This window comes from Bos javanicus, chromosome 7 (assembly GCF_032452875.1).
Source record: "Bos javanicus breed banteng chromosome 7, ARS-OSU_banteng_1.0, whole genome shotgun sequence".
Lineage (NCBI taxonomy): Eukaryota > Metazoa > Chordata > Mammalia > Artiodactyla > Bovidae > Bos > Bos javanicus.
The window spans coordinates 7,219,182-7,233,552 of NC_083874.1; the positions used below are offsets into that span (position 1 = coordinate 7,219,182).

At 38.0% G+C, this 14,371-nt stretch overlaps 2 protein-coding genes across 2 annotated transcripts; both read right to left on the minus strand.

Moving 5' to 3' along the window:
* Position 1: 1 nt before the first annotated feature.
* LOC133251782 (olfactory receptor 10H4-like) lies at positions 2 to 3,889 on the minus strand. Its single transcript, XM_061424574.1, has 2 exons — positions 3,832 to 3,889; positions 2 to 963 (listed from the first exon to the last, which is right to left on the minus strand). The coding sequence occupies exons 1-2, from the start codon at positions 3,887 to 3,889 to the stop codon at positions 2 to 4; spliced, it is 1,020 nt and encodes a 339-aa protein (XP_061280558.1).
* A 1,774-nt stretch (positions 3,890 to 5,663) lies between these two features.
* LOC133251783 (olfactory receptor 10H3-like) lies at positions 5,664 to 7,051 on the minus strand. Its single transcript, XM_061424575.1, has 2 exons — positions 7,046 to 7,051; positions 5,664 to 6,677 (listed from the first exon to the last, which is right to left on the minus strand). The coding sequence occupies exons 1-2, from the start codon at positions 7,049 to 7,051 to the stop codon at positions 5,664 to 5,666; spliced, it is 1,020 nt and encodes a 339-aa protein (XP_061280559.1).
* Between the last annotated feature and the right edge of the window lie 7,320 nt (positions 7,052 to 14,371).

Genomic DNA, 14,371 nt, shown 5'->3' on the forward strand with positions numbered 1-14,371 from the left:
ATTAGAAGCCTAGAGAAGAGAATTTTCTGTGGAAGCTTCTCTGAATGGCAATCTTCAGCTCCTTATTCCTCAGACTGAATATGATGGGGCTAAGAAAGGGGGTGAAGACTGTGTAGGTGGTGGCCAGCAGAGTGTTACTGTCCATAGAATGAGGGCCCTTGGGTTTGAGGTAGATGATGGAGGCAAAACCGTAGTGCACGACCACTATGGTGAGGTGGGAGACACAGGTGGAGAAGGTCTTGTGCCGGCCCTCAGTGGACGGGATCCTCAGGATGGCAGCCACGATGAAGACATAGGAGAGGAAAATGAGGAATAAGCACCCCATCAGGGCTGTGACACAGACCAGGATCACACCTGTGGTGACAGCGGCTGTCCCCTTCCCACAAGCCAACTTCAAGAGGGCAAACACGTGACAGCCATAATGGTGAATCTCATTAGACCCGCAAAAGGTGAGGTGAAAAACTATCAATGTCAGTATCATCCCCATGACTGAGCCACCAGCCCAGCACCAGGACACAAGACGGGCACAGTCACGGGTGCTCATGAGCATGTTGTAGCGCAGGGGGTGGCATATGGCCACGTAGCGGTCGTAGCCCATGATCATGAGCAGGAAGGAGTGGGTGAAGCCAAACGTAAAGGAGAAGAACATCTGGCTGGCACAGGCCACAAAGCTGATGGAGCGGTGGGTGGAGAGCATGTCCGCCAGCATGCGAGGGGTGACTGCAACAGTGAACAGGATCTCGGAGATGGAGAGGGCACACAGGAAGAGGTACATGGGGGTGTGTAGCCTGTGCTCCCTCCAGATGGTGCCCATGATGAGCAGGTTCCCCAGCAGTGTGAACAGGTACATCAGCAGGAACAGCAGGAAGAAGGTGGGCAGGAAATGCTGAGGGAAGTTGGAGAAGCCAATGAGGATGAATTCAGACACTGTGCTGTAGTTCTGACTAGACGAGGATGCTGCACCTGGGGAGATCAGAAAGAGAATCAACAATGGTTAAAGCATAGGCTCTGATGTAGATCAAATGGAAATTTAAGAGCTGTGTACTATTTTAAATGTCCTTAATTTATCTGGGTCTCACCATCTTTATGGAGAAGGCAATGGCACCCCACTCCAGTACTCTTGTCTGGAAAATCCCATGGACGGACAAGCCTGGAAGGCTGTGGTCCATGGGGTCGCTAGGAGTTGGACATGACTGAGCGACTTCACGTTCACTTTTCACTTTCCTGCATTGGAGAAGGAAATGGCAACCCACTCCAGTGTTCTTGCCTGAAGAATCCCAGGGACGGGGGAGCCTGGTGGGTTGCCGTCTCTGGGGTCGCACAGAGTCGGACACGAATGAAGCGACTAAGCAGCAGCAGCACCATCTTCATCAGTAAAATGGGCAAAATCATAATACTTCTTACTATTCAGTCTTGTGATAAAGATAAACTGAGATTAAATGCTTACGTGTATCAAGTGCTTAAGACATAGTTTGGCCACTGGGTTGTCATTATAATCTTTTCTTTCAAAAGTAAATCATAAAATAAATTCAGAAATATTTCTAATTGAATAGTTCAAACATCAAATATCAAAGTTTTAGGGTAAAATAATATTGGAGTTAAATATACAAATTTAGATATTTTATTAAGAAATTTTATCCAGGAAAAAAATGTGCTCAAATAAAGTCAAATTAGATATCTGGGAAAGATTAATAAGATAGAGAGACAGAAAGAAAAGATACTAACAACAAAACATGAAATTAAAATTAGGAAGTAAATATAAATATAATGAATATTGGAAATTAACAAAAATAGTAAAACAGTATGTCAACAAATACGAAACTCTAGATGAAATGAATGAACTCTTAAAAGAATGTAAAATTCCAAAAATGGCACAAGAAAAATTAGGAGTCCCAGATACATAAATATTTTGTAAAAGTTTTAGTTAGGTAAAAAGCTTTCCTCCCTAAAATCATTTCCCCAATTGGGTTTGCAAGTAAGCTCTCTAAACTTTTAAGGAACAGTGGGTGAGTATCATATGCATGTTCTTCAACAAACAGAAAAATACATGAAATTGCCCAGCTCATTGCATCAGGTTCATGCAATCTGGATTCTAAAACCAGGTAAGAATATTTGTAAGAGAAGATAAACATGAGCTCATTTTATCTACTCATGCAGATTTAAAAATTCATAGTAGGATATAACCCAGTAAAATCTCCAGGTAGTAAAAATAATATATTATGATCATGTAGCTTTGATTTATCCTATTAATGACAAGGATGGTTCAACATCAGAAAATCTATCATGTGATTCACTACATGAATAAGCTATAAAAGAAAAATCATTTATTTATTACTATTCCAAATAAGGCAGGAATAATGTTCTAATATTCAACTTTTATTCACATTAAAAAAAAAAAAAACTCTTTTGACCGTGTGGGAAGGTGACTTTCATAGCTAGATTAAGAATATATACTAAATGTCTGAAAAAGAGAGGATATATGTATACAGGTTTCTTCCTGATAGCTTAGATGGTAAAGAATCCACCTGCAATGCAAGAGACCCAGTTTCAATACCTGAGTCAAGAAGATCCCTTGGAGAAGAGAATGGCCAGCCACTCAGTATTATTGCTTGGAAAATCCATGGACAGAGGAGCCTGGTGGGCTATGGTCCATGGGGGTCATGGAGAGTTGAAAATGACCAAGCAACTAAGACTTTCACTTTTTCATATGTACACATACAGCTGATTCACTTTGCTGTACAGCAGAAGCTATTATAACATAGTAAAGCAACTGAATTCCAATAAAAATAAGTTTAAGAAGAGAAAATACACCATAAAGCCAGCAAGTAGTATACTAATGGGGAAACTAGATGCATTATTTTAGGATCAAGAACAAGCCAAGCATACTTACTGTCTCTGCTGTTCTTTAACATGGAACTGAAAGTCATGAGGGGTGCTACAAGGGAAAAAAGAAGATACATAAGGATTGGAAGGGAAGACCTGAGCATCTATCTAGAAAAGATAAAAGAATAAAGATGTAACATGTTAGAACAATAAGAGATCACAAGGCTACATAAAGAAAGATGAACTTCCAAAGATTCATGATCTTTCTCATAATATTATATCTAATAATCATTCAAAGTATACAATTTTAGTTAAAATTAAGATGAAACTCCCAATAGCAACAGCAGCTATACAAAAAACACTCTCAAGCATTTTTGTCTCAGGATATCTTTACACTAAAAAATTACTGAGGCCCCTAAAAGGTTTTTGTTTGAGTGGATTGTAACTATCAATTGTTACTATGTTAGAAATTAAAACCAAGAATTAAAAATATTTAACTATTAGTACATTTAAAAGAACACTAATAAAACTAGCACATGCTAATTTAAGTAACATATTTTAGTCAAGTAACATTTTCAGAAAAACTTAAAGTGAGAAGAATGGCTTTGCTGCACCTTTTTTTGAATACACCTAATATGTGCCTTGTAGGAGACAATTTGATGGCAGTGTCTGCTTCTTCATTCAGTCTAAAACATGTTGTTTTAGTTGAAGTAGATGATGAAAAACATTTTCAATGGTCGAATAAGGATCTCACAGACCTGCAGAAAAGTTGTCAGGAACCCCAAGAAGTCTTCACATCACATTCGGAATATCTCTGTTACAAAACAGCTGGAGTTAACCAGAAATGTAAATATTCCAAAGACTTGGGTCTGAGAACCACTGACTCACAAACTGAAAAGGGCACCTATGTAGGGTGAGAGCTAAAGACTCAGATGGACAAACTGAGAAGACCTCAGGCAGCCTCCCGAGATGGAGCTCTTCCCTAACAACCTTCTCCCCAGAACTGACCTCCATTGCCAGGTTGGGCGATGCTTCCCACAACTGTAGGGTTCTTCCTTCCAACCATTCCCTCCAGGTCTCCCTCAGCCTGGCCTGCCTTTTCCATGAAGTGGCCAGTAGGGAAGGGCAGAAGAATCTCAGCTGCTTGATGCTATCAGTGGTACCCATAAGCTGGGGTGGGCTTGGACCTCCTAGAGCAGATACTGCCTGCTTATTTCTGCTGTAGCCTTTCCTGCTGGCTGCTCCCTAGGGTCTCTTCAGGATGCCAGCCTAGAAGATCTGTCCTTAGAGTCTGGAGAGGCTGGGAGGGGCCACAAGGGATCTTCAGGGACTGCTGCCTCTAAATTTCCTCCAAATATCCACACACAAAAAGACTCCCTGCTTTCTGTATTCCGAGAAATCTCAGCCCGTGTTCAGGGCTGAGAAGCTCCCAGGCATTGAGGAGACTAGGTTGGACACAGATAATGTCATCAACTTGGGATCAAGGAAGGGTCAGAGGTATGGCGGGAGCTGGAGAAATCCCAAGTGGGAATCAGTGACTCTGCCCTGGGGTGAGGGCAGCTGGAGGGCTTCCCAGACAAGGATAATTGAGAGCTGAATCTTGGATACAGGTTTCTCTTGGGCATTTTAGTGTTCAACATCTCTGGTCAAATTGGATCATCTTTTCTTCTCAATCAAATTACACCCTATTCCCATGGTCCTGGTGACCTAGTCACATAGTCTGACATTCACATATGCGTCCTTGTTATGTTATAAGACACAAATATTTGGGGTTTTGGTGTTGTCCTTGGTCTCTGACCCTGTGATAAGAGTGTCTTTTGTATGCTAATGAGATGACTAGTGGCTGTGGGTTTATCCTTATAAAATGTCTTTTGTTTGCAACTCAAATATTTGACCGCATCTTTTAAGTTAACAATTTACATTCCACAGAGGAATGTGAATTCCTGGATCCTCAATCATATATTCTGAAATTTCAGCATGGGAGTCAAACAGATATATGTGTTATGTGACCTCCACCAACATTTCCTTTCTGCATAATGAAGATACCTGTAGGTAGCCTCTGATCTCTCTTTGTGCCATCTTGAGATAGCCCTCTGCCCTTTAAACACACTACCCCAAAATATACAACTTTAACAGAGTAATGAGACATGTATGTGTTACTGAAAGTTAAGTGTGGGAAAAAGATTACTGTAAGACATGAGATAACAACACACTTTTAACATGTGTACGTGCTTACCTAAGCATTGATGCCTCTTCCCTTTCTCCTTCCCTCTGTCACCCTTCTTTCTCCTCTAAATCACTCTTTACTTCTTACTTTGTCTCCCTCCTTCATTTTTGCTTCTACTTCTTCTCTCTCATAGCCCTGTAATTAATAAACAATTGTCATGGAGACAAATAATTTATTTATTTATTTTTTACATTTGTCATAGCTAAAAAGATAGTTATAAAACACTGGACACAGTGCTTGATATAGAGAAAATTTTCAATGTTTGTTGGTTTTTATAATTATTTTCTGTTGTTGTTTTTTATTTTATATTGGTGGGTAAAGAGAAAAATTAAGTCTTTTCTTGCTTGTCCATTCAGAAAGAACCATGGGCATCAGGACCAACACTCATTCATGGGATGCTCCCTACTTGACCATAATACATGTTCTAAGCCATAGATGATGGGATGGAGTTTATCACACAGTGTCATGAAAGAGTGGTGCCAGAAGGACTGCCAATGGAGGAAAAATAAATAGCTAGTATGGAATGTAGATATTTTAACACATCTGAATCCTTACCATAGTTCTACGGAGACAAATATTATGATCCTAGCCATTTTCTTCACCACCCAACTGGTCATCCGGAGTTTAGAGAAGAGAATTTTCTGCGGAAGCTTCTCTGTATGGCGTTCTTCAGCTCCTTATTCCTGAGACTGAAAATGATGGGGCTAAGAAAGGGGGTGAAGACTGTGTAGGTGGTGGCCAGCAGAGTGTTACTGTCCATAGAATGAGGGCCCTTGGGTTTGAGGTAGATGATAGAGGCAAAACCGTAGTGCACGACCACTATGGTGAGGTGGGAGACACAGGTGGAGAAGGTCTTGTGCTGGCCCTCAGTGGAGGGGATCCTCAGGATGGCAGCCACGATGAAGACATAGGAGAGGACGATGAAGAATAAGCACCCCATCAGGGCTGTGACACAGACCAGGATCACACCCATGGTGACAGAGGCTGTTTCCTTTCCACAGGCCAACTTCAACAGGGCAAGGACATGACAGGCAAAATGGTAAATCTTATTAGACCTACAGAAAGTGAGGTGGAAAACTATCAGTGTCACCATCATCCCCATGACCGAGCCTCCAGCCCAGCACCAGGACACAAGACGGGCACAGTCATGGGTGCTCATGAGCACGTTGTAGCGCAGGGGGTGGCAGATGGCCACATAGCGGTCATAGCCCATGATCATGAGCAGGAAGGAGTGGGTGAAGCCAAACGTAAAGGAGAAGAACATCTGGCTGGCACAGGCCACAAAGGTGATGGAGTGGTGGGTGGAGAGCATGTCCGCCAGCATGCGAGGGGTGACTGCAACAGTAAACAGGATCTCGGAGATGGAGAGGGCACACAGGAAGAGGTACATGGGGGTGTGGAGGCTGTGCTCCCTCCAGATGGTGCCCATGATGAGCAGGTTCCCCAGCAGTGTGAACAGGTACATCAGCAGGTACAGCAGGAAGAAGGTGGGCAGGAGCTGCTGAGGGAAGTTGGAGAAGCCAATGAGGATGAATTCAGACACTGTGCTGTAGTTCTGTCCAGATGAGGATGCTGCATCTGGGGAGATCAGAAACAAGATGAAGGCCCAGTGGTTAAAACAGAGGTTCTAAAATAGGTTAAATGATAATTGAAGGCTTCTATATTATATAGCTACCTTCTTAACTTTTCTGGGTCTCAAAAATTTCATCAGTAAGATGGAATAAATCATAATGGCTGTTATCATTCCATAATGTGATAAAAATAAAATGATACCAGTATATTTAATGCTGAAGACATAGTTTGGCTCCTGGGTTTTCCACAGTGATGACAACATGAAAAGTTTTCACTTTTTGGAGGTATTGGAGACAAACATAGGTGATCAGGATCATATTCTCTTGAATAATGTGCCTGTTGTAGGAAATACTTATCTGGTTCTCAAGGCTGTAAAATGTTTTTCCTCTCAGACTCTTTGTCTTTTAATTGATAATTTATTACATCCATATTTACTTTAATACTATATTAATGAAACTGTTTTTTCTGTGTTGTTTCATATTGATATTTACTATTCTAAATGAGTTGAACAGAAAAGTTTGAAAACAAATGGGTGGAAGAATATACGCCAGAAAAAATGTACCAAGTGACAGCTGAGGCAGTAATTTTGAAAACAGACAAAATGAAATTTAAAGAAACAGTAATTATCTTCCATTTACAATTGCAACTCAAAGCATCAAGTTTCCCTGGAGAAATCTTCTGAGAAAGAAACCAAGCTTAGGACATCTTGTGCCAGTGTGAAAGGAAACTTTCAGTGAGTAATGGCTTAATGTGAAATGCATGCCAGAACCAGATTGCAAATGTGCCCACTAAGCTGATTGCCAGAAAGAAGGATCGTTGTACAAAGAATGGAGGAACAAGCTAAATGACACCACGAAGATGCAATCAGACAAATCTAAAGATGGAACATGCTACAGAACAATTGATTTTGTAATGTAGATATCACTCTCACTAAAGAATATGGAAAATTCAAGGGACATAACAAGCACTTTTAATATACAGTCCTAGCTTGGATACTAGTTTAGATGAGCCAGTGTAAACTAATTTTAAGGCAACAGAGGAAATTTTCAATATATTATGAATGAATAATTAGGTGTAAATACTGTGAGATCATTATTAACTTAATTACTGAGCAGGCCAAAAAGTTTATTCAGGTTTTTCTGTAATATCTTATGGAAAAACCTGAATGAACTCTTTGGCAACCCAATATTAATTTTAAATGTGATCTTGTCATTTTGTGCATGATGAAAGCATTCTTAGTTTAAATGTAGACTGAAATTAAAAATTACAGAGACACACACACATTCAGACTTCAAGAGAAAAAGAAAATTATTTTATTAAGTATAGAAGAACATCATAATGATTGACTTAAATATCACTAATCTATGTAACTGTATACTTTGGAATAGGAAGTAATAAATAATCAGCATAATTTCAGTGAATAGATATAAACAGGAAAAGATAAATCAATATGAGTTACATAGATGTAATATGTAGCTAGATTTGCTCAAAGTATAGAAAGGTAACATGAATTATTAATTATAATGCAATTAATAATATTTGTAAATGGTGGCTTAGTAAAGAATCTGCCCACAATGTGTGAGACTTGGGTTCTATCCCTGGGTTGAGAAGATCTCCTAGACAGTGCATTGTAACCCACTCCAGTATTCTTTTCTGGAGAATCCCCATGGACAGAGGTGCTTGTCAGGCTACAGTCCATGGGATTGCAAAGAGTTGGACATGACTGAGTGACTAAGAACAGAACAGCATAAATTAGTTATTGGATATATTTAGACTCTTAAATAAAGAGATAGTAAACATTTTCTTTAAAGAGTTCATGGAACTTTTACAAAAACTGAACTTGTATATAGGACATAAAGACATTTTCCATGAATTTCAAGTATAAAAATGAGGTAGATTACAGTGCATTAAAAGTAGACATTGTTGTTTAGTAGCTTCTTAGATCCACTGTGTTTGGGAGCTAAAGGTTGTATTAAATAATACTTTGTAACAGTAGTAAAATATAAAGTAAATTCTAATACTTTATAAAATTTTATAATTAAATAATTGAAACACATAATCACAAATTTTAAACTAAATTTGTACTATGAAAAAACACAGGAGGCAAGAATATACAATGGAGAAAAGACAATCTCTTTAACAAGTGGTGCTGGGAAATCTGGTCAACCACTTGTAAAAGAATGAAAGTAGAACACTTTCTAACACCATACACAAAAATAAACTCAAAATGGATTAAAGATCTAAACGTAAGATGAGAAACTATAAAACTCCTAGAGGAGAACAGAGGCAAAACATTCTCTGACATACATCACAGCAGGATCCTCTATGACCTACCTCCCAGAGTAATGGAAATAAAAGCAAAATAAACAAATGGGACCTAATTAAATTTAAAAGCTTCTGCACAACAAAGGAAACTATAAGCATGGTGAAAAGACAGCCTTCAGAATGGGAGAAAATAATAGCAAATGAAGCAACTGACAAACAACTAATCTCAAAAATATACAAGCAACTCCTGCACCTCATTCCAGAAAAATAAACGACCCAATCAAAAAATGGGCCAAAGAACTAAATAGACATTTCTCCAAAGAAGACATACAGATGGCTAACAAATACATGAAAAGATGCTCAACATCACTCATTATCAGAGAAATGGAAATCAAAACCACAATGAGGTACCATTTCATGCCAGTCAGAATGGCTGAGATCCAAAAGTCTACAAGCAATAAATGCTGGAGAGGGTGTGGAGAAAAAGGAACCCTCTTACACTATTGGTGGGAATGCAAACTAGTATAGCCACTCTGGAGAACAGTGTGGAGATTCCTTAAAAAACTGGAAATAGAACTGCCATATGACCCAGCAATCCCACTGCTGGGCATACACACCAAGGAAACCAGAATTGAAAGAGACACGTGTACCCCAATGTTCATCGCAGCACTGTTTACAATAGCCAGGACATGGAAGCAACCTAGATGTCCATCAGCAGATGAATGGATAAGAAAGCTGTGGTACATATATACAATGGAATATTACTCAGCACGATACTGGATGCTTGGGGCTTGTGCACTGGGATGACCTAGAGGGATTGGATGGGGTGGGAGGTGGGAGAGGGGTTTAGGATGGAGAACACATGTACACCTGTGGCGGATTCAAGCCAATGTATGGCAAAACCAACACAATATTGTAAAGTAAAAAAAAAACAAAAAACACACAGCTTTCAATATATTTATGGAGAAATTTTTACAAGAAGAAAGTCATGCTTAATAAAATCAAAATCAGGTTGTTGCAGAAGATTAAAACAAGGAGAAGATGCCAATAAGAAAACACAAAAAATAAAATTGAAAAATAACTAGAGAAATAATGGATATTTTTAAATTAATAAAGATAGAAAAATACAAGTTAGTAAATTTGAAATAATACACTAAGGAAATAAGTTTAGAATATATACGGAAATGTAGCTTAGAAAACTATAAAATTCCAAATCTGGTGCTAGAAAAAAATAGAGACCTTGGGGACTCAAGTCAATTTTGAGGAAACTGAAAAATTTGATGAAATGCAGTTATTCCTCAATAACCTTGGCCCCAGTGGGTTTTCAGGTAACCTCTCTTAAATTTTTAAGGAACATTTGAGGAGTATCTTATACTCATTTCTAAAAGCCAGAAAAATCATATGAAGTATGCTCTCCCCTTTTCATTAAGTTAATGCAATCTTGGTTCTAAATCAAGTTGAATGCTAATAAGAAATGAAAATTATGGGTCCATTTCACCTACCCATGCAAAGTTTTAAAAACTAAGTGTTCTTGCCTGGAGAATCCCAGGGATGGGGGAGCTTGGTGGGCTGCTGTCTATGGGGTCGCACAGAGTCGGACACGACTTAAGCAACTTAGCAGCAGCAGCAGCAGCAGCAAGAAGACATAGCCTAGTCAAATCCATTCTTTTTTCAAAAGTAGTGTATGATGATAAAGTGTTTTGACTTCTCCCGTACATGACAAGAATGGTGCAACATCAGAAAACCTACCATCTGACTCATCAGGTGAAAAAACTAAAGCAAAAAATCATATAATTATTTCTATCAAGGCAGGAATCTATTTCCTAAAATTCAAGTCCTATATTTATGATTTTAAAAATTGGCATGTATTTAATATAAGTATTAGTATATATACATAAAATATTGTTTTATATATACAACATAATGAATGATATATATATGTGTGTGTGTATATATACACACACATATATATTTATATATACACACACAATCAGTTATGATTTTAAAAAGCCTCCGCAACATGTTACGGAAAGGGATTTTCTTAGCTAGGTAAAGAATATACACTTTAAGTACTGGCACAAAACAGACACATACAATCAATGGAAATGAATGGAGAGATCATAAATAAACCCACACACCTATGTTCATTTAATCTATGACAAAATAGACCAGAATATAAATTGGAGAAAAGATAGTCTCTTCAATAAGTGTTGCTGGAAAAACTGAACTAGGTGTAAAACAATGAAATTAGAACATTTTCTCAAACATATTAAAAAATAAACTGAAATGGATTAAAGACGTAAATGTCTTTACCTCTCCCACGAAATTCCTGGGAGAAAACATGGGCAGAACATGTTTGACATAAATTATAGCAATATTTTTGTCTCCTAAACCAAAAGAAAAAGCAGAAATAAGTGAATGGAACCTAATTAACTTTAAAAGCTTTTGCACAGCAAGGGAAACATGGACAAAACAAGAAAACAGCCTACAGAATGGAAGAAAATATGACTGAAAAGGGTTAATATCCAAAACATAATCATACATCTCAATATCAAAAAACAACCTAATCAAAAAATAGGTAGAAGATCTGAGTCCTCAGGTTTCCAAAGAAGACATACAGTTGGCTAACAGGGACAGGAAAAGATGTTCAGCCTTGCTAATTATTAGAGAAATGCAAACAATAAAAAGAGCTATCATTGTACATCTGTCAGAAGGGCTATCAACAAAGTCTAGAAATAACAACTGTTTGAGATGATGTGAAGAAAAAGGAACCCTTGTACATTGCTCGTGGCAATGCAAATTGGTGCAGCCACTATGAAAAATAGTATAGAGGTTTCTAAAAAAAAAAAAAACTAAAAAGAGAACTACCACATCATTCAGAAATTCCACTCCTGGTTATACATTTGGAAGAAATGAAAACACTTATGTGAAAATATACATCACCTTAGTGTTCATAGCAGGACAATTTACAAGAGCCATGATTTGGAGTATCCCAAGTGCCCAAACAGCAGATAGATGAATGGCTTAAGAAGATTAATAATATTATTAATATAAATAATAATGTAATGGAATATTATTCAGCCATAAAAAGAATGGAATTCTGCCACTTGCAACAGCTGGGTGGATCCAGACAATATTATGCTTGTGAAATAAGAAAGAGAAATGCAAATATTGTGTGATATCACTTATAATTGTAATCTAAAGACTAATACACACAAATGTATATGTAAAACAGAGACAGACTCACAGGTACAGAAAACAAACTAGTAAGTACCAAAGTGGTGAGGGAAGAGGTGAGGGAAAAACTAAGGGTAGGGGATTGAGAGTTTCCAACTTCTGTGTATAAATAGATAAGCAACAAAGAAATATTGTATAGCATAGGAAATTATAGCCATTGTCTTATAATAACGTTTAACAGAATGTAATCTGTAAAATTACTGGGTCACTATGCTGGACACCAGAAACTCGTGCAACATTGTGAAATTCAACTGCATTTCAATACAAAAACACCTTAAAACAGAATATGTGCTACAAAACTAGCAAATAGGTTACTAATGGGGAACTTTAGATGCATTATTTTAGGAGCAAGAATCCAAGGTTACTTACTGTCTCTGCTGTCCTTGAACATGGAACTGAAAGTCTTGAGCAGTGCACTAAGGAAAGGAAAAGAGAGAAGGCATGCAAGGTTGGAAGGGAATAAACATGATTATGCACACAGAGAAGTTGAAAGAATGAAAATGAAGTTTATTAGAACAAAAGGAGCACAAAGTTTCAGAAGGCAAGATCGACAACAAAGAAAGATAGTATTTCTCATAGTATTACACCAGTGATTATCATTTAATACATATAATTTAAGTTAAGTAGGATAAGACAGGGCAAAGGCTAATAGAGCTTTGCCAAGAGAACAGACTGGTCATAGCAAACACCCTCTTTCAACAACACAAGAGATGACTCTACAAATGGACATTACCCGATGGTCAATACTGAAATCAGATTGATTATATTCTTTTCAGCCAGAGATGGAGAAAAAACAAGACTGGGAGCTAACTGTGGTTCAGATCATGAACTCCTTATTGCAAAATTCAGACTTGAAGAAAGTAGTGAAAACCAGTAGACCATTTGGATCTAACCTAAATCAAATCTGTTACAATTATACAGTGGAAGTGACAAATAGATTCAAGGGATTAGATCTGATAGACAGAGTGCCTGAAGAACTATGGATGGAGTTTCATGACATGGTACAGGAGGCAGTGATCAAGACCATCCCCAAGAAAAAGAAATGCAAAAAGTCAAAATTTTTGTCTGAGGAGGCCTTACAAATAGCTGAGAAAAGAAGAGAAGCTAAAGGCAAATGAGAAAAGGAAAGATACCCATTCGAACGCAGAGTTCCAAAGAATAGCAAGGAGAGATAAGAAAGTCTACCTCACGTGTACACCCGTGGCAGATTCATGTTGATGTATGGCAAAACCAATACAATATTGTAAAGTAAAAAATAAAATAAAATGCAGTTGAATAATTTATTAAAAAAAAAAGTCTACCGCAGTGATCAATGCAAAGAAATAGAGGAAAACAATACAATGGGAAAGACTAGAGATCTCTTGAAGAAAATTAAAGAAACCAAGGGAACATTTCATGCAAAGACGGGCTCAATAAAGGACAGAAATGGTATGGAACTAACAGGGGCAGAAGATATTAAGAAGAGGTGGCAAGAATACACAGAACTCTACAAAAAAGATCTTCATGACCCAGATAATCACAATGTGATCACTCACCCAGAGCCAGACATCCTGGAATGCAAAGTCAAGTGGACCTTAGGGAGCATCACTACGAACAAAGCTAGTGGAGATGATGGAATTCCAATTGAGTTATTTTGAATCCTAAAAGATGATGCTGTGAAAGTGCTGCACTCAATTTGCCAGTAAATTTGGAAAACTCAGCAGTGGCCACAGGACTGAAAAGGTCAGTTTTCATTCCAATCTTAAAGAAAGGCAATGCCAAAGAATGTTCAAACCACCACACAATTGCACTCATCTCACACACTAGAAAAATAATGCTCAAAATTCTCCAAGTCAGGCTTCAACAGTACGTGAACCGTGAACTTCCAGATGTTCAAGTTGGATTTAGAAAAGGCAGAGGAATCAGAAATCAAATTGTCAACATCCGTTGGATCATTAAAAAAGCAAGAGAATACCAGAAAAAATATCTACTTCTGCTTTATTTACTATACCAAAGCCTTTGACCATGTAGATGACAACAAACTGTGGAAAATTCTTAAAGAGATGGGAATAACAGAACACCTTACCTGCCTTCTGAGAAACCTGTATGCAAGTCAAGAAGCAACAATTAGAACTGGATATGGAACAACAGACTGGTTCCAAATTGGGAAAGGATTATGTCAAGGCTGTGTATTGTCACCCTGCTTATTTAACTTATATGCAGAGTACATCATATGAAATGCCAGGCTGGATGAGGCACAAGCTGGAA